This window comes from Phragmites australis, chromosome 12 (assembly GCF_958298935.1).
Source record: "Phragmites australis chromosome 12, lpPhrAust1.1, whole genome shotgun sequence".
Taxonomy (NCBI): Eukaryota; Viridiplantae; Streptophyta; class Magnoliopsida; order Poales; family Poaceae; genus Phragmites; species Phragmites australis.
The window spans coordinates 15,056,065-15,083,359 of record NC_084932.1 but is presented as its reverse complement, the minus strand read 5'-3'; the positions used below and the strand labels follow the sequence as shown (position 1 = coordinate 15,083,359).

Below are 27,295 nucleotides of genomic sequence, written 5' to 3'. Positions count from 1 at the left end.
GGTTATAGTATACAGAGTACTAGACGGTTATGGTATGCAAGGTGGGGAGCCTTGCATGCTTGGTGTTGCACTGTATGGGTTACATTCACTTAATAATTCTTTAATGCTTTTTGAGTCCAAATATCTTTTCATTACTCGTATTTACGCAAATATACCATATGTTAGCCTATTCTTATTGTAAGCCTACATATCATTATCTTTCCCACACTTGCTGAGTACATCATGTGCTCACACTTGCTATTTTCCTATGCCATGCGACATGTGTGGTGCTGCTCAGTGAGTAAAGGTGTTGAAGACTATCCAGACAAGGTTGTGATGTTCTAGGCGCGTGTCTCCCGGTCGGTTGCCTGCGGTGTTGTTGGGCACCAGTGCTTCTGTTCCGCTGCAGATATCTACATAGAAGACAATATATGTCAATTTTTGTAAGAGTTTAACATTTATTCTATAAAAGTATTGCTTTTGTTACTTCACCTGTGATGTCCTTATGTGCGTTGAACATCCTGGGCACACATAAGCCGCATCTGGTTTTAGCCATTAAAACCGGGTGTGACAGTATCCTTATCACCCCTCATTAATGTTAAATAATTAGTGACGAGTTTCCTTATAACCCATCACTAATGTTAAATTATTAGTGACGGGTGTCCTTATCATCCGTCACCAAATGTAGCCTTTGCGGCTCCCTGCCAGAGCCACTCATTAGTGATGGGTTGTTATGAGACTAGTCACTAATGGCTCACTCATTAGTGACGGGTGTCCTTATAACCCGTCACTAATGAGTGATGTTTACTGTTATTTTATTCACCGAGCACCATGACCAGATAGTGTCTGTTCGCCACAGCTACTCAGCAAAGGGGCAATTTTTTTGGCGATTCTGTTGAGGCCAAATCAAATCTCAGTGATTTAAAGTTGGTGTTTGTCACTGGCCTTTGAAGATTTGCCTCCTCCCTCTCCTCCACCTCTTGCTCATATATGAATGGTGGATTCTAGGGTTTGAGTTGGAATCAACAATTTTGCTCCTTCTCCCAGATCTTGATATATATGGATTGTCCCCCTTAATTAATCTACATGTATAACCAACGTCTCCTGTTCGGGAGTGTTTGATTATAAAGATGACTTGGCAACTCATCATATTTATAAGAAGATGCTCCCAAATTGTCCATGTACTTTGGACAGTTCGAGAATATGTGGCCCGAGTAGTAGGTTTTTATGCTCTTATCTGGTTCTAGAGAGAATTTTGGTGGCGTCTCCCTGTTGTTCTCCAGATGCACACCCTCTCAGCTCATTGTTGAGACATGTATTTGGAGAACAACAGGGAGGTCCTGCAAAAATTTTCTCTAGAACCGTACAGGAGTATAGAAACCTACTCGAGCCACATATCTTCGAATAGGATTAGGACCTATCTTTGCCTATTAGAAATAAGCTAGGATCATTTTCCATAGATAACATGTATCGTATTTGGATGTTAATTGTTCTCCTGAATATCACTAGAACACACGTACACACTTAATTTAGTTAAATTGAGTTAGAATTTTTACACTTATTCTATCATCTCTATCGTTTCTATTTAGAATTAATATTTTTCAATTTGTAGATGGTGAACCGAAGTTGGATGTACCTTGATTGCCGTACTTGTAATGAGTACATAAGCGGGGTGAAGTCTTTCTTGATTGTCGTGGTGACAGATATCAAAGGTTGGGGTAAATGGCAATTTTGTGTCCATGATGTGATTGCAAAAATGAGAAGAAGTTCCCAAAACCAGACAATGTGTACGATCACTTGTTAAGGCATGGATTCAAAGAGAGATATCACGTTTAGAACAAACACGACAAGTGATGAGCCCATGGCTCATTCAGATACAATCAATACTATTAATATTCCTCAAATCATACAAGGTCCAATTACAAGAGCACGTGCGCGACAATTAAACCACCAGGTGAACTTGTTCTTTGCTGTTCATGCTTCCTTTGATAGATTACTACTAAATTCTTGTAATGTTTTATTGCTTAGAAATGTAGGAGAAGCACCACAACCTTACCCGAACGTCACACTTCAAAGGCCAATTCTACCCAGACTCGAGGCTGAGCTCTAGTCGTGGTCATGGTCGTGGTTGAGTCTCAGAATAGCACATCAGTAAAACAAGCATAACTCTCTCATACGAAGTCCGTTTTAGGTGATCTTGGATATTCCGGAAAGCTTATGATGATCCCTTTCCAATGGATCTAAGCTCGACCAAATATTCATTATAGTTTAGTCAAACACAAATAAATAAGGTACTGCATCACCGTTTTCGGTCTTGTTGGGTCTTGTAATCGTGTCGGGGTCCGAGTATAGGTTGTGCATTTCTCTTTCTATGGCTGAACAACCCTAGGTCGATCTCATCGTGTCCCTCCTATATATACACAGTAGCCATCATAGTTTATGCTTGGGTTTAGCTTAGATTATTCTGTTTTAGACAGTTTCACCGTTTATCAGTTTGTTGAACCCCAACTCTAGTACTTCATTGGTAATTAGCAATATTCATATTGCATCTACCTGTTATTGCTTGTGTTCTCGATTCTCTTGCAAGAAAAGCCTTCTTGGCGAGGACAACCACGTCTTGGTATGGTTGATAACCACGGAGTAGTGGTGTAGTGGTTGCGAGGGTTCTCGATCTGTTCTGGTTAGAGCCTTAGGATCATCAACATTAAAACTCCATCAATCAACTTATCATATTACCTTCAAAAGATCGGGCAAGTGTGCATCAGTGAGGAAGACCTTAACGAAGGGGAAATGGATCAGGTCCTCCCAGACAGCAGTACGGATCAAGGACTCCCACCAGCCAGTGATATGTATGATTATCTCAGGGACGCAGACATATTAGGATTCAATGATGACTACGTGGATTTCGTGGAGAATGTGGACCAAATGGTGCGTGATGCTGAGGGGCACGATGAGTATAATGATGGTGAGTTCGCCAAATTCCAGGAACTGATGTGAGACTCGGAGACACCATTTTATCCTTGTTGAAAGGATAAATACACGTTGTTGTTTGTGGTGCTTACGCTTCTGCAATTGAAAGCAACCCATCGTTGGTCTGATAGGAGTTTCAAAGTATTGTTGCATCTGCTAAAGGACATGCTACCAGTGGGGAACAAGGTGCCCAAGACTGTCTATGACACGAAGAAGATGGTTTGTCCTTTGGGATTGGAGGTAAAAAAAATACATGCATGCAAGGAGGATTGTGTCCTATTTCGTGGAGAGTATGCAGACTTGGATCAATGTCCTATTTGTGAAACCCATCGATACAAGCGTAGAAATGATGGTGGCGATGTGGAGGAAGGCAACAAAAGAAAAGAGCCTCCTAGAAAGGTGATGTGGTATTTCCCTATAATTTTCCGTTTGAAGCATTTGTTCTAGAACAAAAAGGAGTCCCAATTGTTGCAGTGGCACAAGGAGGTTCGTAAGAACGATGCAATGATATAACACCCCGCAGATTCAGCTCAGTAGTGAACCATTGATTCCATATTTGGGTGGTTCGCTGAAGAATTAAGAAATATTAGGTTTGCTATGAGCACAAATGGCATGAATCCATTCGGTAATATGAGTACCTCACATAGCACCTAGCCTACTGTACTGTCTATCTACAACCTTCCACCTTAGCTTTGTAAAAAGCAAAAATACACTATGTTGTTGACCTTAATTCCTGGTCCAAGACAACCTAACAATGACATCGATGTGTAGCTAAGACCTTTGGTGGATGATCTTAAAGTACTTTGGCCTGAATGTGTTTTTGTGATTAGTACAAGAGATAATACTTCACCCTACATGCCATGTTGTTCATCACCATCAATGATCTGTTATAACTTCGTAACTTGTCAGGGTAGAGTAAAAGAAAAGGTGAAGCTTGCTCCCAATGCTTAAATGACACTGAGAGTATGTGGTTGAACGAGTCAAAGAAAACAGTGTACATGTGGCATCGACGTTTCCTTTGAAGGAACTACCGGTACCAGAAAATGAAGTCTCCGTTTAACGGCACAAGGGAGAAAGCGTCATCTCCAAGGCATTTCAGCGGGCAAGATGTCTATGATAAGGTTAAGGATATCAATGTTGGCCTTGGCAAGTGAAAACAATCCACCACGAGTGATGAAATTGGAATGTGGAACAAGAAATCAATTCTCTAGGAGCTTGATTATTGGAAATACTTAGACGTTCGTCACTGTATTTACCTCATGCGCATAGAGAAGGATATCTGCGATAGTCTCATCGGTACAATGCTCAACATGAAGGGGAAAAAAAGATCATGAAAATGCAAGAGCTGACCTTGAAGAAATAGGCTTAAGGCCGGAGCTTCATACCAAGGATACAGATAAAGGGAAATTCCTACCCCCATCTTGCATCCCCCAATCCAAGAATGAGAAAAAAAAATTTTGCAAGTTCTTACATGGTGTTAAAGTTTCCTCTAGTTACTCATCCAACATTAGAAGACTTGTTTCGGTGAAAAAGTTGAAAATGATTGCTGGCATGAAAACTCATGATTGCCATGTGATGTTGACACAGATGATTGCAGTTGGAATAAGAAACATGTTGCCAATTGGTGTTTGAGAGGCTATCATGAGTCTATGCTTTTTTTCAATGCAATTGGTCAGAAGGTACTCAATCCGGAAGCGCTAGGCAAGCTAGAAAATAGACACTTCGAGACTCTATGTCTTCTCGAGATGTATTCTATACCATCCTTTTTAAATATCATGGTCCATCTCACAGCTCACCTTGTGAAGGAGATATATTTTCTTGGCCCTGTATTCCTGCATCAGATGGAATCAAGCTTTTCCTGAGGGGTGCATCGCATAGGGTTACTCTACAGAGGAGGTAATGGAGTGGTGCGTTAATTGCATGGACGCAGATAACCCAATTGGTGTGCCTCATTCTTGCCACGAGGGTAGGCTCGCAGGCCTAGTAATTCTAGGGAAACATGCAATTACTCCTGAGCGGAAGGCATACAACCAAGCTCATTTCCTCGTGTTGCAACAAATGAGCGAATTATTCCCATATATCGATGAGAACAAGTAGTTGCTTCTTTAGGAGAATCCAGGGTGAACGAAGCTTGGCTTGCGAAGCAACATATGCAAAGGTTCAACACCTAGTTTCAAGATCGAATCAATCAATCAAGTACTCCTACAAGTGATTTGATCAGGAAAATAGCAGCACACCTGTCGGAGGGAAAATCTCTGACAATGATTACGGGGTGTATCGGACAACGGGTGCATGATCTTTGTTTGGGGAGTGCCTACTGAATTTTTTTGTGTACATGCCACTCAAGAACACCGAGGATTATCTAGGTTCAGGCCTCCCATAGGGTAATAGGCCTACATCCTATGTATTCTTTTCTTGTGGTCTCAGTTGGTTCCAGATGATGTACTTCCTCCGCCTGCTTCGCCCCCTTTACAAGCCTGGTACTCCTCCCTTTATATATCAGGGGAGAGAGGATTTACACATGAGTCAAGACATAGACCCAGGCCTAGCTAGAGCTTTCCACCTAGGCCCATCATTACTAAGAGCGGACGTATCTCACTTGCTCTACGGCGCTACAGAGCCTGTCCCATCGCTCCACCGCCTGCGTCATCCCGGTCGCCTGGACTGCCCTGCCCCGTCCCCACACACCGCCTGCGCACCTGCAAAAAACCTCCTGACATGCCTGTCAGGCGTGCTATGAGACGGGACATGGCAGCTCTGCGCCGACGACGCCTTTGTCGACCAAAAAGAGGACCTCGGGAAGGGAAATACTCGAGTGAAAAAATATTTATTATGATTAGACTGTTTAGACACATACCTATCCCGCGACTAGAGGAGACTGGTCGCGGGGTTTGCTCCTGCGACCTGGTGACTGGTCGCGGAGCTTGGTCAGAGAGGCTAGTTGCATTGTCGCTGGCTGGTCACGCGGGGTGACCACGGTTCCGAACAAATGTGGCATACGGCACCTGCTGATATTCTATCGGCATGGGTCCACCTGCGAGGGGACCCCACTATTTTTTACACCAACATATACACAATTATAACATATCAAGGGTACGATATAATCAAGGGTACGATATAAATGGTTACACATTTTACATGATTGCCGAAGATCAGAAAAGCACATACCAGAACAACGGTGTCTGTATAGATGCTTATGATAACAATATGCACACATGAGCACATACTATGGTCAGATAGAAGACATCTAGGAATTGGATTACTTGGGATTCAAGGTACCCCTGCTTCGGTGTTGTTGGGTACACGGGACAAAGGGCGTTACGAAAGACAAGTACGGATTCACTAGCGTTAACCTCAAACATTTTGAATATAAGGATGAACCTTTCGTACTCGCTAAACAAGTTGCCCAGGTGTTTTATGTGACTAACACGGCAGATAAGAAACTTCATTTGGTTATCGCTGGGAAAAGACGGATTGTCGAAGTTGAAAACATGGTTGATGAGAATGAGTACAATAAATTTGATGAAATCCCCCCTTATGCTACTGCAATCATGCCACAAGTTGCATAGAACGAGAAGACTCCATACCTATGTTCCGACCATAACGAAGGGATCCATGTCAAGAAAGCACGAAAATGGCTGCCACATGCCAAATGATACATGAATCAATGTAACCTCAAATTTGTAATATTTGTAAAATTCAGTTAAGTCTGAATCTCAATGTAACCTCAAATTTGTAATATTCAGTTAAGTCTGAATTTCAATGTAATCTCAAATTTGTAATATTTGTAATATTCAGTTAAGTATGAATTTCAATGTAACCTCAAATTTGTGATATGTTTGCAGGAGAAGATGGCTGCAAAATCCTAACTTTGCTTCAGGATGTAGCCAGTATATAGGTAAATCACTTAGAGGGATGAGCACATTAGTGACGGGTGATAACTTCACGCGTCAGTAAAGATATAGATAGTGACGGGTTAATTTATCACCCGTCACTAATGATCGAATCATCATTAGTGACGGGTGAGAACTTCAAGCGTTAGTAAAGATATATATAGTGACAAGTTAATTACCACCCGTCACTAATGATCGAATCCCAAGACGGAGAGACCCGGTCATTAGTGACAGGTTGTATCTATAACCCGTCGCTAATTATATGTTTATATAACGGGCTCGGGAACCCTAGCCTCTGATTTATACATCCTATGCTTCCTCCTCGCTGCCGCACCCACCACCCTGCTCCTCTAATCTAGTGCTGTCTATGGCCACCAACAACAAGGACCTGGCATCGTCGTCCTCAATGCCAGCCCCCAATGATGAATATATCGATTGGGACCTCTTGATGGTGGAGGCAAAGGAGGAGTATGAGAAGGAGAAAGTGATTGCCAATGACGAGGCGGTCGCTCGCGTTGTCCATGAGGTGGAACTCATCAGCAAAGCCGAGAGAACAATGAAGGCCATCGTTAGTGATGAAGCTATTGTACACCTCTTAGCGGAGGAGGTGGAGATGGGCAGCGACTCCGACACCGACGACGGCGAGGAGGAGGATGAGGAGATGGGCGGCGATTCTGACACCGATGATGATGAGGAGGAGGAGGAGATGGGCGGTGACTCTGACATGACCGATGATGACGAGGAGGAGGAGGATGAGGAGATGGGTGGCGACTCCGATATGACCGACGACAACAGGAGGAGGAGGAGGAGGAGGAGGAGGAGGAGGAGATGTGCAACTTTGACATGGCCAGCACCAGTGGTGACTCCTCAACGACACTGATGAATCGTAGTCCATTACTTATCTAGGTTTATGGTGGTAATCCGAATTTAGCAATTTGGATTTAGCACCCTTCTTTTGTAGTCCGGATGGGTATTTTTTGTGTAATCCTGACCTTCTTTTGTAATGATGAACTTACTTATCCTAAATTAATAAAAAGGTCAGTTAATTGAAAAAGTGTGTTAAATTGAGAATGACTCGATTAGTAGTGATAGTTTGTAGTTAACACCCGTCACTAATGACCGAGTCCCAGAGATGGGTTGGAAAGCTACCCGTCACTCTGGATCGATAACTAGTGACGGGTGGTACATACACCCATCACTAATAACGATCACAATGATGGACAATAGGCCCGCTCAGATCATAGGAGACGTATTTTACTGATAGGTCTCAATTATGACCCATCCCTGATGATTGTTATTAGTGACGGGTCCCAACCCGTCACTAATATTTTATCATTAGTGACGCAATAAGAGTGGTGGATGCCATAACCGTCACTAATGATGGTTATCACCTGTCACTAATATGTTGTTCTGGCGTAGTATGTAGAATACCCGTGCGTTGCAATTGATTTTAAATATGGCCAATAAGAGTGGTGGATGCCATAACCGTCACTTATGATGGTTATCACATGTCACTAATATGTTGTTCTAGCGTAGTATGTAGAATACCCGTGCGTTGCAATTGATTTTAAATATGGCACCCCTACATTGCAATGCTTCCTAAATCTTGCATACAATATTGTTTTACTTCACACGAAGAAAAAAAAGATGATGTTAGAAGATAACACTTAATTCATAGAAAAATAGTGCTATATGATACCTAAAATCAAACATTAGGACAATACCATAACCTTTGATTTCTTGTCTAACATGGATATAACAAAAATAACATCCTAAAGACATCTATGTGTATCAGAATATTTCTGTATACAATGTTCTTAGTGAAAGTCCGATTGCCAAATAACCCCCGTCCTTTCTAGTGAGGCAAGTATTTTAAGATTGGTCTTTGCAGTAGCTTAAGATAGTGCAACTCAGAGTTGTCCCATTGAGAAAACTGGATCGGGAGAAGGAAGAGGATTCATCAAATTTAGAACAATGATGCTTCAAAAATTCTATAGCTTCACCGAATCACAATATTATATTAGGATGGGGATTTTCAATGTTACTCTCTAGAAGTGGTGCCATCACAAGGATATGAATGTCAAACTCTACATGTGCAGAGTGTATAGTTAGTGGAGCCCATTAAACTCATATGACAGAAGTTGCGAGTCCAACCCAAATCACAAAATAACCGTGCTAAATATGTGAAAAATGATAATAACATAACCCCTGGAGCTGTTTAGGGGTAAAGCAAGTTGCTACGTTCAGCTAAACAAGAAGTGCCATCTAATCTCAAGTAGAGGAATAGTGAGCTAGTGACGTAGAAGTGAACAAAATAGAGTAAACATGACACATCCTGAATCTTAACATCATTAATCAGTAATCTTCTATATCCCAATGCTTGCTTTAAGAACCCATCTAGAAAAAAAGGTGTCCATTTTTCTCATATCTTGCACACGTAGTATCAATATGTGACCTATCTATTTTTACCATCATTCAGTTAGGGAAAGAAAAATTCTAATATTAAGAAATGTTTGTCTCATACATAGCAGCACATTTTTAATTGCCAAATCATGCTAATTGGTTCTAAGAAAAGTATAAAAAAATAGTAAGTAATCAAAGTTCCTTTTACACCAGGAGGAAAACAAGCTAATTAAGTAAATGAATTTAGCCAATCAATAATCTCCGGAAAGTAACTTGTTTTTGCCATATGGAAAACCATGGCAAACAAACTATCTCAGAAATGATTCTTTGTATATATTGGCAAAAATAAGTGCATTGGAAATAAACTAATTTCTAGCATACCATGAACACCTCTGAAACAACCTACCCAATGCCCCTGTAACACTGCTGAGTGCTGAATTTAATTAGTCTACACAACTGACTTCTAGTCTCCTCGATGCCATCTCTTCTTATGCATTTGATTGTAATGAAATAAGTGACTTGGATATAAGAGTTGCAGAAAAAATTGGTATAAGAACATGAGTTAATATGGGCAAAAAAGAGAGAAATTGGCAGCTAGCCAAACAACTCATGCACGGTTGCATAATGTCTTAGGCTTTTCTTCGAGCTCTATTGGAGCAAAAGTTCATCTTGTCCCAGCAAGTAGACAAGAGTTTCTTCTAAGGAGGAGACTCAAGCTTGAAGATGAAATTTGAGAGGAGGGACATCACAAATGTATTGATAATAAAAATATGAACTGGACTAGGAGTATCATAGGAAGACTTGTGATTGTGCTCCTCCATGTTATGTTGAGCGTGCTCTCTCTGCTCAAATGACCATAGCCACTTATTTATAGGGTTAGACGTAGCTTAGCGTACAAGTTACCACTATGTGCAAAATATCTAGAATCGGGCCGAGTTCATTAGCCTTATTCTGGATAACTACTTTTTATCTTACATAGAAAATAATATCTACTATGGTAACTATTAGGGTGCTTGTACCCAGAGGGGTGAGCCAGTCACCAATTACGGCATGGCGTCGTGATGTCAGGGGTGTCAGGATAACCTCCATTGTACCAGGATGTTAGGACGACACCCACTAGCCTAGGTAATTAATATTGGTCACTTCCTTGCAGGCAAAGGATGAACGACGTCCCTCTCCTGTTAGATCTTTCTTGAGGCCCGATGGCCTACCCCGTAGCCTTTGGGAAACCTGCTCGAGCCCCGGAGACGGGGGCTCCGCGGTGAGGCATGCCTCTGCGAGACGGAGGTTTCGGGAGGCATGGCTTCGGGAGATGGAGGTTTCAGGAGGTATGTCTCTGGGAGATGAAGGCTTCGGGAGTCATGGCTCTAGGAGGTGATCATTCTGAAGCCTGAAAGTCAGAAAGTGACCTTCGGGAGGTGTGAGCCTATAGGCATGAGCCAGCGAAGCTAAGGAACCATTGGGGATCCTTAACAACGACACCCAACAAGCTCCTTGTAGGCAAGACAGCCAAACAACTAATATATATCTTTATACCCACATTGCTCATCACGTATTGCTAAATCAACTTGAATCCTTAATCACATACCTTCTAGTGTAAATCGCTGGCCAGATGAGTTGTGGTGGAAGAGATACATCTTGAATTAAAATAATAAGTCAGTACACGAAAAATAGAAATGATTATATTAAACACATCAGCCTAACACTAATATGACATAGCTTATAAGAGCTGGACAAGCTATGCTCTTGTAATTGATGTGAGTCACACGAAAACTGACACATACTATTCTCTGAGGACCAGATTATCCATTACGAACAAAACTAACCTTCCGTGAATGACTGAAATTAGAAAACCGGTAGAACGTAATGTATCTAGTTTTTAGTAGTCATTTTATGAGTCTAGCATGTAACTTGCCCTTCAAAACCGCAACATACGGTTCAGATGAACCTTCCATCATTCCATGAATAAGTTCCCAAATGTATGTTATCTTCAGTAATACAGCTGCAGCACATTGTTGAAGGACTGTACTTCTGAAAGAACTGAAATGCATGCATGAACATGTGATGGGAACTTAGGAACTCACGTAGAATTTCATGGGCGGTCAATCTCCTTTTTGGCTTCCTAACAAGCATTCTCGTCACAAGATCTTTGGCGCTTTCAGAGATGCTATGCCACAGCTCTGACTGGAAGTCAAGTTTCCCATGCAAAATGTCTTCAAAAATACCCTGCTCATTCTTTGATTGACAAAAATGAAATGGATAATCAGTCCAAAAGATTGAACAAAAAGAATGTATTTGGCAGGAAATTTGTGCAGTGCTGTATCGCAAAACTAAAAAGTGAAAAGAACTTGCACCTGCCCAAAATGATGGCACACTGCACAACAAGATGTAAATGACCACAGCAGCATTCCAGACATCTGTCTCGGGACCATATTTCTTCTTCAGGAACTCTGGTGCGACGTTGAAGGGCTACAAACAACATCAGTGAATTTTGAGGCCAAATACCAGATTTCACTGAAATTTAAGTACGACTAACAACACCATTCAGTTAATGAATGTTAGAACTAAAGAATTATAATCTTCTAATTGTCAAGTCAGTACATTAAAGATCAGATGCCATTGTCCCTTTAGCAAACCACAACAGAGTCATTTCACACAACTCAAGCAATTTGATCATCTATTAACAATTACCTTATCATAATGCGTTCTCCTCAGGAGCATGTTGGTGACATAAATGAAAGCATATAATGTAACTATGGATCAGGTGAAGAAATAGAATTCAATGTACCAAAATACCAAATCGTGTTTTTCTACAAACATTTTTTCCTTATTGCTTTCTTTAATCAAATATTTTGTTCTTATGAAAAATAAATATTCTGTGCACAACTGAACATATGCTATATTTTCGAGGTGAACATGATAACTCTACTTGCGGAAAGCCAGAAACTCACCAGGCCAAAAGAAAATGGAGAGACCAAAGTCTATGGTCCTGAGAGCGGCCTCTTCATTCAGGTCAATGAAGAGGAAGTTCTCCGGCTTGAAATCCAAATGCATGACGCCCATGGAGTGGCACACCTGGACAACGCCGATGACGCCCATGGAGTGGTCACGACGTCTAGCATGGAGGCCATGGACGCCATGAGGAGGGCAAGGTGGTGATTGTTGCAGCGGAGCAGGAGGATCGACGAACGGATGAGGAACCATGGCTCAGCTTGTAGCAAGCCATCGCCGGAGCAGATGGCCACCAAGTGCTGCGACACACGACCAGAGTGAGTTTTGGTGAAAGTGGGATCTAGGGAACCGCGACTGGGATGAGTTATGGTGGAAGCAAAGTTTGGGGAAGGATCTTGCACGGAATTTGGCCAGGAGGAGGGGCAACGTAATTTGCTCTCCTCGTGGTCTTCTAGTCGGGGAGGCTGTTGTACCATCTAGGTTCCTAGATAAGTGGTAAGTATTTCAGTGATTATTGATAATGATATTATTGTGACTAACATGTTTGCTTTGAAGGGTAATTAAAAATTAGTTCACAATGGTGTTGGACGATCTTGGTCCCTTAATTGATTGAATGAACGATCAAAGGATGTGAACATCAAGATTAATGACCTTCTAATTCTTAGTGTTACAAGGAAATAAAGAGTAGTATACGCTCTCTTTCTTTGTTCTTTGAATGTACTATAAAAAGATGCTAAGAGTAATAGCTTGACCTAATTGAATCTAAACTTGGTTGGATGCACACTCATAAAATTCTTGCAGTAGGTACTCACCAAAGCCTATGGATGAGTTGAAGTAAAGATATGACTTAAAAAAGTTTGAATTGGACAAGTTCTGAAAAAACTCTACACGTCGGATGGTCTGATGCTGAGGCATTTATACAAATCAGAGCTTTTATCTTGGCACTCTTGTACACGCAAGATGATTTGACGGTGTGAGGTTGACTACGTTGGAGTATTTTTTAGAAGATGGACTTCAAGCTTGTACACGTCGGATGGTGCAACGTATACATCGATGCTTCTTCAGAGTAAAGTTCAGAGGATTTCTTTGTGTTTATTGGAAGACTAACTTATACACGCTGGAGGGTCCGGCGCATATATCGAAAGCTTCACCGGAGGATTCAATGCTTGAAACGGCTAGTAACGGCTAGTTTTGGATGGACGGTTCACACCGGATGGTCTGATGTTTGGAGCCTGTGTACGCTGGATCATCCGGCGTTCATGAAAAATATGGGTGGTTGGGAAATGGCTAGTTTTGTACCTCTAACTTATAAATACCCCCTCATTTCATCTCAGTGTCATCTCTTGCAAGCCAGAAGAGCTAAAACACTTATTGCACGACAAGAGGTAAGAGAATGCACTACAGTGATTTACAAAGTTCTTAATTGAAGATTAAGGGAATCATTAGTGCAAGGAGAGTAGCAAGTGTGCATCTAGCTATAGTCTAGGCTTGATTTGGGTCAAGTGAAGCTATTGACTTGTTACTCTTGGTGGTTGGCAACTGCTAGCCGATCTTGTTGATTGGAGGTGTCTTGGTGAGCTCTTGGAGTTCTTGTGGGAGCTCCAAGAAAAATCTTTGTGCTTGGTTTGAAGCCCGGCAATCTGGAGATGGAGAAATGTCTATCACTAGGAAGCACTTGAGACTTGGTGACTCAAGGGAGAGTGATATCCTTGGTGGATGCTCCAACGATGATTTAGGGAGGAGTGCCAACTCCCTAATACCTCGGGAAAAAATTCAATGTCTTCTTGCCCATCTCTTTACTTTCCCGTATTTACTTTGTGTAGCTTGCATGTTTTCTTGCTTAGCATTCTATAAAATTTGGTCATTGTAGTTGCTTTACTATTCATCTAGGATAAAGTTGTTTACTTGTTCTAGAGTTTGATTGAATTAATTTTAATTAGAGCCTAATTCATCCCCCCCCCCTCTTAAGTCATTCGATCCTTTCAGTTAGTATCAGAGCCTCATGCTCTTGATAGGTTTAACATCCTAGAGTAATGGCCCCTGGAATTGGCGGTAGCATGCCAAAGTTTGAGAAAAAGAACTTTGCTTATCAGAAAATTCATATGGCGAGCTATTTTGAGGCTATTTCCTTCGAAGTTTAGCTAGCCACCTCCATTGGGTTTGAAAAACCTTTTACCGAGCAAGAAGTTAGATGGGATGCTAAATCTAGAAATGCTCTGTTTGAGGGAATTAGTGAAGAAGTTTTTTCTAGAGTAAGAAGTAAGGAGTTAGCACATGATATTTGGACCAATCTATATGAAATTCATGAGGGCTCAAAGAAAATCTAGGAGAAAATATATCATGTGCTAATGAATAATCTTAATCAATTTAAGATGTTTCCCAATGGGTCATACAAAGATATGTATTCTTGTATGAACATGCTTGTTGAAAAATTTAACTCACCTGAGCTTACTCAATTGCCTCAAGGAACATCATCCATCAGATCTTGATGGTGTTTCCCAAGCCACAATATAACATTGTCATCTCTCTAATTCATGACAGAGATATTAATGAGATGATTGTCACCGATGCTGTGGGAAAGATGTTCTTGTTTGGAGATCAAGGTGAAGAATCTTCCTCGAAGAAGAATCTTGTTCTCAAGGCCAAGATGGTTGAGAAAGAAAATAAGAAGCAGAAGATGAAGCTTCCATCATCAAGTGAAAGTGATGAAGATGATGATGATGACTCTGATACCGGGCTTGCCCTCCTCATGAGAAGAACCACAAAGATGATATCTAAGTTGGGCAAGAAGGGCTACAATTATGATCTCAAGAAGAATAGGTTTCGCTCAAAGAAATTTGACAAGTCTGGTGGTGGAGACAAGAAGAAGTGCTACAATTATGGTGACTATGGCCACATGTCATATAATTGCCCTCACCCCAACAAGAGAAATAAGAACAATAACAAGTCAAATGATTCAAGTGATGATGAGAACAAGCACAAGAAGAAGGGTCAAGACAAAAAAAAGAAGCTCTTCAATAAGAAGGGTGGAGTCTACAAAACCTACATGAATGTGTTTCTAGCTAGAGCTCAAGTGATGATGAAGACAAGAAATTCGCGGGCCTCGCCATCACCAATGAGCACCCACCCTTCCTCCACCACATATATGCCTCATGGAAAAAGGTAACAACAAGGTGAGTAGCAATGAAGATGATAGTAGTAGTGATGATGGTGATCTTTCCCCTGACGATCTATCCAAGTTCATGAATGACTATGCTACTATCATCAAGAAGAAAAAAGCTAAACTCAAGTCCCTAGAAAATGTACAAGCTAACCTTAGTTCTAGTCATGATGAATTACTTGCTAAATACAATGATTTGCTCAAAAAACGTGATGAAGTAGTTACATCTACTAAGTTACTTGAACAAAGCAACAAGAAGCATAAAGTTGAGCATGTAGATTTGAAGTGCAAATACCAAGAGCTTGAGTTTACTTATTATTAGAGCAAGAGATCATCTTACCCCAGCAAGTACGGCGAGAGTTTCTTCTAAGGAGGAGATTCAAGCTAGGAGACGAAGTTTGAGAGGAAGGAACACCATAAATGTATTGATAGTAGAAAATCGATCGGTCTAGGGGGGGAGTATCACAGTGTGATTTAGTGTTTGGGCATTATTCCCTGTGTGTTGCCTTGAGTGTTCTCCTTGTGACCTCTGCCTTGCCCAGATGACCACGACCCCCTATTTATAGGGTGGTATGTACTTTAGTGTACAAGATATCATGATGTACAAATATCTAGGACCTAGCCGAATTACTGAGCCTTATCCTGGATTACTACTTTTTACCCTACATAGAAGATAAATATCTATTGTGGTAACTATTGTGGTGCCTGCCCCCTGAGGGGTGAGCCAATCGCCAATTGTGGCCTAGCGCCACTCTGTCGGGGGTGTCAGGACAACTTTCATCGCACTAGGGTGTCAGGATAAGCATCACTTGCACCGGCATTAATGGCCCGTCACCTCACGTCAGGTCGGCTGCAGGGAGTGTCCATTCTTTCCTGATATTATCTCTGAAGATCGGTTGCATCTTTAGGCTTCGGAAGGCTATACGGGCACCAGAGGGGTGGCCCAACTGGGTCCTCAACCTCCGGGGACCAGGCCTCCTGCTGAGGTTCCGAAGGCCGAAGGCTCTAGAGGGACTTGCTCTAGCTTCAAGTCTTTGGAAGGCCACGTATGTACCAGAGAGGTGTCCCAAAGGGGCCCACAGTCTCCGGGGACTAGGCCTCCTGCTGAGGGTCCGGAGGCCAAAGTCTGCAGGGACTTGCTGTAGCTTTGAGTCTTCTAAAAGCCACATGCGTAACGGAGAGGTGGCCCAAAGGGACCTACAGTCTCTGAAAGTTGGGCCTCCTATTGAGAGTCCGGAGACCGAAGACTCTGGAGAGACCTTTGATAGCGATCGTCAACCATTATCCTCAAGCTGGTCTATTTTCTCCAAACACTTATGATGCCATTGATCCTAGCACTAATGAGTTGGCTAACATTGTTATTGTTAAGGTCAATGCATTTACTTCTTGTGATGATCTTCTTGATGTACCATGCTCTTCGTCATATAACATTATCGCATCTTCTAAGAGTAATCATGTGTCGGTGACATGGGAACCAGGGGTCCCCGAGTCCCGAGGCCAGGACAACAGAGTGCCACATGGCGCCCTCCCTCGGGGATTATCTCCCCGAGGTCCGAGAGGACCAAGTTCCGGGAGAGGGTGCTCGAAGGCCATGAACAATGGTCCCCGAGCACCTGAGTTCCCCGATGACAAGAGAAGTCACAGTTCTGGGAGAGGGTGCTTGGGGCCATAAACAGTGGTCCCTGAGCACCCGAGTTCCCCGAGGACCCGAGCAGTCAAGTTCCGGGAGAGTGCACTCGGGGCCATGAATAGTGGTCCCCGGGCACCCGAGTTCCCCGAGGACCAAGAAAGGGTATATAGGGAGAGAGTGCTCGGGGCTATGAACAGTAGTCCCCGAGCACTCACAGTTCCCCGAGGACCAAGGAAGAGCATATCTGGGAGAGAGTGCTCGGGGCTGTCAACGTCCCCGAGCACTCATAATTCCCTGAGGATCTAAGAAGTCCTTCACTGGTGGTCCCCACAGGGGCTCAGCGATAAGGTGTCAATTGGTGAGAGGCCCGATGCTATATTTAAGAGGGCGCGTGCCTGTCACTTCCAACCACTCCCCCCACGCCTGCTGTTAGTCCCTTCCACGGTCTGGCAGGAAGACGTGGGGACATTTAATTCGCGGGTCCCATCGCGCGTCATCCGGCGCGCCTCGGGATAACATCGCAGGGTTCGACGTATATCGCCTGCTGCCCTACTGTGTCAGGCTCGCTCTGACCGGGCGGGCATGCGGGATGCTCGGTGGCTGCCCGGTGGACCCTCCCCGCAGCACCCGCCGAAAAGCAGGATGATGACGACAGGACCGGACGGGGGCGTGTTTTCAACCCCCCCCCCCCCTGGTCGCTTCAAATTGCATCCCATGATGGTTGCTTTCCATTTATAGCGCCTTGGAACTCGCGCCATCCTTTCTGGGCACGCTACCCGCCTCGATGGGTATAAAAGGAGGGCGGGCTCCCCGGTGAAGTTGGACTTGGATCGGACGAGGCTGGATTGACAGACCGAACTGAGAAGATCGAGACACACAGAAGACAGTGGCTTCTTCAAGACCGAGACAAGCTCACGAAGCTCTAGATTTAGACAAACATCCTTGTAACACAAGATATCCTCAAAGAGACATTTCCTGAGCATTTATAGCATACACACAGGAGTAGGGTATTACGCTCCATGCATCCCGAACCTGTCTAAAATCCTCAAAGAACTTATTTCCTCCTGCATCTGATCATTTGTTTCCACCTGCATCTCATTTACTCCAATTTATTCCACATACGAGGTGGATTCAGAATCATCCCCTTGGCCGAATCTCAAAGGGGGTCCCTCCGGATCCCCGCTTGTGGAGTTCATCTCTGAATCCGCTTTGTTCTGTGCAGAAAAGATGGCAGGTGGACATCGTCTCCAACACACTGGCTCCAGCTCCAGCGAAGAAGTGGAGCCCATCGCTCAGGAGGCCCCAGTTTCTGCTGCTCCTCAGCAGCAGCAGCAACGGTCCGCCCGTACGGCGCTCCCCTCTCATGGGGACAACAGCGCTGGGCCCAGCAGGGCCCTCGTCGCCGTCGCAATTGGGCCGCCTAACCCTCAGCAAGCGGCAGACACTCCTGCCGCGAGATCTACATCCGGACAGCGCCGGGCACCGTTACGGCGCAGGCTCGCCTTTGGTGACGCCAGCCCTGGGAGTGCGTTGCTTGCGGCGCAAGCACTCCTTAGGCACCCGCCTGTCCAGGCAGCGGGGGAAACCCCAGAAGGCCATTGGCTTCAGGAGGTGGCCGTCCCGGTGGGCACAGCTCACCGGCAGGTGCTGGCCGAAAGCTCTCGCACAACCTCCCACCGCGGTGGAACCAAGGCTGGTCTATCCTCAGGTGGTGGCCGAACCGGCCAGGGGGCCTCTACGCAGAGTGCCGCCTCCCTGGCCACAACCGGAACTCAGGACCTCCGCTTACACCTAAATGAGCGGAGGGCCGTCGAAGATGCGCGCGTCACCCTCGAGCGCCATCGGGAGTCCCGGCACGAGGCCGGTGCAGAGGACCAGGCTTCCTCTATGCTGGCTCGTGACCGTCGGGGTTCCCCGGCACGCCGGCGTTTGCCCCCCAAGGGCGCTGCTCGCGCTGCGGGATACGGTACAAGCTGCCGCGCCTTCACCAACGAGCTCCGTCGGGTCAACTGGCCCACAAAATTTAGGCCAAAACTACCGGAGAAGTACGACGGGTCCATCGACCCCCGTCGAGTTCCTCCAGATCTACACCACCGCCATCCAAGCGGCGGGCGGCAGTGAAAAGGTTATGGCCAATTACTTCCATGTAGCCTTGAGGGGCTCTACCCGTTCCTGGCTTATGAACTTACCCCCAGGATCTATTTAGTTCCTGGGATGATCTCTGCCACCAGTTCGTGGCCAACTTTCAAGGCACCTTCACGCGCCCCGGCTTGGAGTGCGACCTCCACACAGTGAAGCAACAGGAGGGGGAGACGCTGAGGCGCTTCATATAGCACTTTAGCCAGGTTCGCAACACCATCCCGCGGATAACCCCCCATGCCATCATCGTCGCATTCTGGTAGGGCATCCGCAACGAGCGGATGCTCAAAAAACTAGGTACGCACGAGGTCGAAACCACCGTGGAGCTCTTCACGTTGGCCGACAAGTGCGGGAAGGCGGCGGAGGCTCGGGCGTGGCATGTCCCGCGCTCTGAGCAACCCGCTGCCGACCAACCAGGTTCTTCCCGCTTCGATAGGCGGGAAAGGAAAAGAGAAGAAGGCGCGATGCTGCCCCTATTGTACCGGCTTTGGGCCCTGACCGTAGGCCAGCTCGTCGGGCGGCTACCGACAGAAGCCCGCTCCTGTGAGGGCTCCAGCTCCCGCGAGGGCTCCCACTCCTCCGAGGGCTCCCGCTCCCGCGAAGCCCGAGCCGGGAAAGTGGTGCGAGATCCACCAGACTGACTGGCACGACCTCACAGAGTGCCGGTCAGTCAAAGGCCTCATCGAGCGGCGCTAGAAGGAGCACGAAGAGCGTCGTAGGGGCGGCGGCGACAGAGCCGCCCCCGAGAACAAAGAGCTCGGGTTCCAAGAGCCCGAGCACACCGTCGCCTTCATCGACGGGGGCACGTACACGCCCTCCTCTCATCGCTGCGTCAAGACCATGCGGCGAGAGGTGTGCTCGGCCACCCCGAGCATAGCGACCGTAAGGCCCCTGAAGTGGTCGGACACCCCGATCACCTTCAGTCTGGCAGACCACCCCACGAGTACTGCAGGCATGGGGCGACTACCTCTGGTAGTGTCCTCCACCATCTGCAATGTAAAGTTCAGCAGAGTGCTGATCGATGGGGGTGCAGGCCTAAACCTCCTGTCCCAGGATGCATTCTAGAAACTGCAGGTGCCTTCAAGGCGCCTAAAGCCGTCGCTCCCCTTCTATGGGGTGACGCCAGGGCACACTCTACCCCTCGGGCAGGTCGAGCTGCCTGTCACATTCGGGAGCCGGGACAATTTCCGGACGGAGAACGTCCTCTTCGATGTCGCGGAAGTCCCCCTCCCCTACAATGCCATACTCGGGCGCCCGGCGCTCTCCCGGTTCATGGTGGTCACGCACTATGCCTACCTCACGGTTAAGATGCCAGACCCTGATGGCCCCATCTCCGTGCCCACTGAGACCGGCAGCGCCGTCTCCTGCGCCGAGCAGCTCTACTCGGCCTTGGTCTCTGCTCGAGCCGAGGTCGAAGGACACCCAGGGGGCCCGGAACCCTCTTCATCCAAACCCCGACTCGCCGCCGACGCCTCCATCCCTACGAAGGAGGTCGTGGTGGGCGAAGACTCCTCCCAGGTCATCCGGATTGGCGGTGACCTGGGCGGCAAATAGGAAAGTGCGCTTGTCGCCTTCCTCCGGGCTAACGTCAACATGTTTGCTTGGCAACCGTCCGATATGCCCGGGATCCCTAGAGAGGTGATCGAGCACCACCTGGCTGTACGCCCCAATGCACGGCCGTGAGGCAGAAGGTCCGACGGCAGGTGCCCGAGCGCTAGGAGTTCATTCGAGAGCAAGTCAGCAAGCTCCTTGACGCCGGCTTCATCCGAGAGGTCCTCCACCTAGAGTGGCTGGCAAACCCAGTCATCATCCCGAAGGCCAACGGCACGCTTCGCATGTGCGTCGACTACACCGACTTAAACAAGGCTAGTCCGAAAGATCCTTTTCCTTTACCACGCATAGATCAGATTGTAGATGCCACTGTGGGATGTGATCTTTTGTGTTTTTTAGATGCAAATTTGGGTTATCACCAAATCCGCATGGTCAAACAGGACGAGGAAAAAACTTATTTTACTACCCAGGTGGGGACCTATTGTTATGTCTCAATGCCTTTTGGTTTGCGCAACGCTGGGCCGTCATTCCAGCGGGCCGTGCGCATTACCCTTGATTCGCAGGTTGGCTGCAACGTCGAGGCTTACATCGATGATCTCGTGGTCAAGTCCCGAGACCGTGCCACCTTACTGGAGGACTTAGCCGAGACTTTCAATAGTCTCCGCACTACCCGCCTGAAGCTCAACCTCGAGAAGTGCATCTTCGGGGTGCCCGTGAGCAAGCTCCTCAGTTTCTTGGTTCCAGCCGAGGAATCAAGGCCAATCCTGAAAAGATCCAAGCCATCGAACAGATGCATCCCTCGGCTCGACTCAAGGAGGTCCAGCGTCTCGCTGGCTGCATGGCAGCCCCGGGGCGCTTCATCTCCAAGCTCGGGGAGCGAGGGCTCCTGCTCTTCAAACTGCTGAAGAAGACCGGTCATTTTGGCTGGACACCGGAGGCCTAACTGGCCTTCCAGAACTTGAAGAAGTATCTCACCTCACCGCCCGTACTGGTGGCCCCCTCTGAGGGCGAGCCTTTATTGCTCTACTTCTCGGCCACTCCTCAGGTCGTGAGCATGGTACTGGTGATAGAGCGTGACGAGTGCTTGGGGCAAGGTGTTGGGTCCGAGCTCCCAACCGCCCCCGAGCAGCCTTCAGTTCTTGGGGGCCCTCCCGAGCAGGGAGTCGAGCCTGAGACCACCGCTCCTCCCAACCAGGGAGTCGAGCCCGAGAACCCGGCCGGCCCTGACCACTATGCCGAGCTCGGGGGCTATGACAAGCCCTCGGGTGAGGCTCCAGTCCGGGCCCGCCGCATACAGCGATCGGTGTACTTCATCAGTGAAGTCCTTCGGGACACCAAGACAAGGTATCCCCAAGCCTAGAAGATGCTCTATGCCATACTCGTCACTTCCAGAAAGATGCGCCACTACTTCCAGGTGCACAAGGTCTCGGTGGTCACCACATATCCACTGGGGTTAATCCTCTGGAACCAAGAAGGCACTAGGCGTATCGTCAAGTGGGCAGTGGAGCTGGCGGAGTTCGATCTGCACTTCGTCAGTCGCCAGGCAATCAAAAGTCAGGCCCTATCTGATTTCGTGGCGGAGTGGACGCCGGTCCCCGAGATCGACCATGAAGAAATTTTCGCGTACCCCGGGCAAGATGGGCCCGGGTACTGGGTCATGCACTTCGACGGTTCTCTCACGCTGAAAGGTGCGGGGGCTGGAGTGGTTCTCACCTCCCCAATGGGTGAAGTACTCCAGTACATTGTGCAGCTGCATTTCCGAGCAACCAACAACATGGCGGATATGAGGGCCTCATCGCTGGCCTCCGAGCAGCGGTGGGCCTCGGGATTCATCGCCTGCTGGTCAAGGGAGACTCCCAACTGGTGGTAAACCAAGTGTCCAAGGAATACCAAGCGGATCCTCAGATGGCGGCGTACGTGGTAGAAGTCAGGAGGCTGGAGAGGCACTTCAACGGCCTAGAGCTGCGGTACAAACCTCGCCGCGACAATGCTCTGGCCGATGACCTCTCTCGCCTGGCCTCTGCCCGGGCGCTCATCCCAGCCAGAGCCTTTGAAGAAAGGCTCACACGGCCATGCGTCCTGCCTGCCGACTAGGATGAAGGGGAACCCTCGAGCCTAATTGAGGGGACCTAGGTAGCACCCTCAGTGGGAGGTCCTGTCAGGGTGCCGCCACCCGGTGAGTGCGCTGCGCTTGCCGGTGGTTCTCAAGAGGCCTCGTGGATCGACGAGATCCGATGGTACTTGAAAGAAAACATCCTTCCCGGGGATGATGTCTCTGCGGAGAAGATTGCACGGCAGTCCAAACGCTATGTCATAGTAGATGGGGATCTCTACCGGCGCAGCATGGACGGTGTCCTCCTGAAATGCATCACCCGGGAAGAAGGCAGTGATCTCCTCACTGAGATCCACGAGGGCGAGTGCGGTGGCAATGCATCGTTCCGCACGCTGGTCGGGAAGGCCTTTCGGTAAGGCTTCTATTGGCCTACAGCTCTCCAGGAGGCTTCCGAGTTGGTTCGGCACTGCAGGGCGTGCCAGTTCCACGCAAAGCAAATTCACCAGCCAGCTCAGGCTCCATACTATCCCCCTGTCAGGGCCCTTTGCGGTCTGGGGGCTGGACATCCTGGGTCCTTTCCCTCGAGCAATCGAGGGCTATGAGTACCTCTACGTCACCATCGACAAATTCACCAAGTGGTCGGAGGCGGTCCCAATTATCAAGGTTACCAAGAACACCGCGCTTCAATCCATCTGTGGTATCACAAGTCGCTTCGGCGTCCCAAACAGAATCATCACCAATAATGGCACCCAGTTCACAAGTGCCCTGTTCGGGGATTACTGCGAGGACCTCGGCATCAAGCTCTGCTTCACCTCTGTCGCTCATCCTCGGAGCAATGGGCAAGTCGAGCGCGCAAATACTGAGATACTGAAGGGGCTCAAAACCCGGACCTACGACGTGCTCGCAAAGCACGGGAAATGGTGAATCGATGAGCTGCCTGCTGTGTTATGGGCCAACCGGACCACGCCAAGTCGCGCCACCAGGGAGACTCTGTTCTTCCTCGTGTATGGTGCTGAGGCGGTCCTCCCCTCTGAGCTCACTCTTGGCTCCCCTCGGGTGAATGCCTACTCCGAAGGCGAACAGGAACAGCAAAGACTCGATGACATCGACCACTTGGAGGAGCACCGGCGATGAGCCACCGTCCGAGCAGCCAAATACCAGCAGAGCCTGCGGCGTTATCATCAGCGTCACATCCGGGCCCGGTCACTCGAGGTTGGGGATCTAGTTCTCCAACGCGCTCAATCGCACGAAGGAAAGAATAAACTGTCCCCTATGTGGGAAGGCCCCTTCATCGTGACCGGTGTCCCGCGACAAGGCTCGTTTTGGCTGGCCACAGAGGAGGGGCAGCCGCTCCCAAACGCGTGGAACATCGAGCATCTGCGCAAATTTTACTCCTAGGTGGACATGTTCGTGCCCGGGCCAACCAGGCCAGGGGTCCCCCCTGCCCAAGTTGGCCGGGGGCTGCCACCAACCATGTAAGTTACCACTTCTGTACAAAATTATCAATATACACTCTTATTCTGAGCTTTCTCTCTGGAATCCATATGTTTAATCTGTTTGGTGAGATACTCAATTTGTGCGAGAAAACATGCTCTCTCATTTTTCCTGCTGATAAAAATGAATCCCGGTCGGTATGCGCGTAGGCAGTAGCTGCTAACTTAAGTCTGTTGTGGTAGGCTGTGGTGTCCGGTTGCATGGCAGTGCCCTGAGCACTACCGAGCCTCTTGGGTTCTCGGGTAATCCTACCACTTGAGCAAAGAGTGGTCGGGACCGCCTAGACCCCAGGGGCGGGCTGTCGGTGCTCGGTCTGGTCAGTCCTACACCGGGCTCCACCGGACCATTGGACCTCTTGGTTATGCCTCTGTCTATACACTTCGCTGGTCCGGGTATTCGAGAGGTCTCGGGTAAAAAACGAGAGCAGTCTATAATGAGTACCACACTAACAAAGCGCATCAGGCAAAGAACCTTTTCCTATTTTTCAAACTTGCAAATCAATGATCAAGAACAAAGCAGCCCGACCAAAAAGGGCGTCAGTGCCTAGGGCGTTGCTCGAACTTATGGGGTCCTCGGTAATCCTACCGCTCGAACATGAGTAGTCGGGACCGCCTAGCCCCTGGACCTCTCACCTGCCTTCCAGTGCTCAGGCATTCTGTACGAGGGAACCAAGTTCCCGGGCACCCCAAGCTCGAGGCACCTACCCCTCCTGGATTGGTCGGCTGGTAGGCTCACAGCTGTCCGGTGAGTGACTAAAGTCATATGAATTTTCCTTTCGTACATACGCAATAAACAATTGTTCCGAGTGATCCTCGAGACCCTCGCATTCTAATATGTTCGGCGAGATGGTCTCCTCGCGCACAAAACCCTGCCCACGTGCTCGCTTTTTCGGAACGACAGAAATAGACAGTAGTCGGTGCACCATACAGGCGGCAATGTCTGACGGAGGTCCTTTATGGTGGCCGTGGTGTTCGGCCGGCTTGGCAGTACCCCGAGCACTACCGAGTCTCTTGAGTTCTTAGGTACTCCTACCGCTTGAGTAAAGAGTGGTCAGGACCGTTTAGACCCCAGGGGCGGGCTGTCGGTGCTCGGTCTGGTCAGTCCTACCTCGGACACCATCAAACCATGGGGACTCTTGGTCGCGTTTCCGCCCGCACGTGTCTCCGGTCTACTTGTTTGAGAGGTTACGTGGTGGAAAGTGTTCACTGGTCATGGCGTGCTCCGCGCTCAATGGACTTATCTCCCGAGCAAGGAAATTCGTGTCCATGTCTCTTTGACTTAGCAGCTGCGGACTTGTGAGGGCTCGGGGGCTGGATGCTTGGATGGTCCCACTACTCGGACAGTGAGTGGTCGGGGCAACAGAACCTCTCGGGGGAAGAAGGTAGGGCTCGGTCTGGCTAGTACCTCTCGGGACATCAAGCAGAAAGCAAACAATATGAAGACAAGCACAATGGAGTTGCGATCCCAAAGAAAGACTTCTATTATATTTCAAAAGAAGCATTCTGGAGGGGATCACTCCCATATTTACAACATTCAAAAAACAAAAATATCTAAACTAATCCGCAGGCTCCGACGGAGGCGAAGACGTGTCGCTGCTGCTCGGTTCCGACGTCGGCTCCCGCGTAAAACATGCCGCCACCTCGGCGGTGACGTCACGAACGGCTTCCTAGGCGGCAACTTCCTTGGCCTCGACCACTCCCTGCCGGACCGGCTCTAGCGAGAAGGCAGGGTCTCGGCTGCGGTAGCAGGTGAGAATGTGCTCGGCCACTGCTTGTAATATGAACAAGGGTTCCCGATCTTCCGAAAGGTTCTGGTAACTCTCGATTTGGTGGAAACGAGACACAAGTCGATCCGGCTTCCGAACAACACGATACGAAACCCCGCAATCGCAGCACCACGTCTCCTCTGGTTATCAACCGGCGTTGCACGGTTGACCTCGCCAAGAAGGCTAAAATCCTTGCCTGCGAATCGAAGAACACAAGCAAGAACAAGGAAGAATGCAACCAAATTGCAGATGAATGATTAATCTCACGAGTTGGGGTCTCACAAACCGACGAAACGGCGAAACTGTTCTTGACAGAATAATCTAAGCAAAACCTGCCCTAACGAGAGCGGCGGTGGCTGATAATAAGGGTCTAGGGTCGTCATCCCCCCTGGTCACGCCCCCCTAATGGGCTCAATGACGATACACGGCCCAACGGACCAAAAACGGTGACGCAGCACCGGGACAGATTCTGGACGCTGACTTATTTCGACGTTTCCCGTTGACTCAGAAGGAATTTGGACCTTAAACCAACGCCATTGGTTTCCTTATGAAATTATCTTTCCAACCATATGTGAATCGTCGAAAACGGAGTCCGGATGCATCCTGGGCGTCCGTTTTACTGCTCGCTGGTCCTGGAGGTCGAGGCTGATTCGGACTCGAGTTGGACTGGACCTCCTGCTGTTGTTGGACGTCCTAACTGCTCCTCCACGCCTCCAAGCCTTCCTCTATGTGTCTCCTTGTCCTCTTCATGATTCCTAAGCAACACATAATCATTAGGTAGTAATCTATTCTCAAAATTATATAAAGAGTTGCTTAGGAACGAGCTCACCTCTACATTTAATTGTCGTGCGCGAGCTCTTGTGATTGGACCTTGAAAGTTCAATGGAGGATCATTGTATGTATCCGAGGGAGTGATGTCCTCATCATCCTCCCCCTCTTGAATTGGAGTCGTCCTCGACTCAAGCTCATCATCGGCTCCCAAGTAAGGTTTCAAATCTGCAATGTTAAAAGAAGGACTAACCCCGAACTCGGGTGGCAACTCAAGTTTATATGCATTATCATTTATTTTCTCAATTATCTTATAAGGACCAGCAGCTCTTGGCATTAATTTAGACTTACGCAGCTTTGGAAACCTATCTTTTCTTAAATGTAACCACACTAAATCACCCGGTTCAAGTTTGACTTCTTTCCTACCTTCACTACCAGCAATTCTATACTTTTCATTCATCTTTTCGATATTTATTTTAGTTGTTTCATGCAACTTACGAATAAAATCAGCACGTGCACTAGCATCACTATGTGTTCT

At 47.5% G+C, this 27,295-nt stretch overlaps 1 protein-coding gene across 1 annotated transcript; it reads right to left on the bottom strand.

Annotated features, from left to right (window-relative positions):
* Positions 1–11,047: 11,047 nt before the first annotated feature.
* On the bottom strand, positions 11,048–12,449 carry LOC133886349 (calcium-dependent protein kinase 10-like). The gene is made up of 6 exons (XM_062326081.1): positions 12,197–12,449; positions 11,937–11,998; positions 11,643–11,714; positions 11,330–11,480; positions 11,181–11,247; positions 11,048–11,084 (listed from the first exon to the last, which is right to left on the bottom strand). Exons 1-6 carry the CDS (start codon positions 12,447–12,449, stop codon positions 11,048–11,050), a joined length of 642 nt encoding a protein of 213 aa, XP_062182065.1.
* Between the last annotated feature and the right edge of the window lie 14,846 nt (positions 12,450–27,295).

What these genes read in the sequence shown, in the direction of transcription:
- LOC133886349 (XM_062326081.1), bottom strand. Translation starts at nt 12,449, where the DNA reads ATGGTTCCTCATCCGTTCGTCGATCCTCCTGCTCCGCTGCAACAATCA. An exon ending in CTCCATTTTCTTTTGGCCTG is followed by an intron (nt 11,999 to 12,196) that starts GTGAGTTTCTGG and finishes CCTGATCCATAG; the next exon opens with TTACATTATATGCTTTCATT. An exon ending in GGAGAACGCATTATGATAAG is followed by an intron (nt 11,715 to 11,936) that starts GTAATTGTTAAT and finishes TGTTGTTTGTAG; the next exon opens with CCCTTCAACGTCGCACCAGA.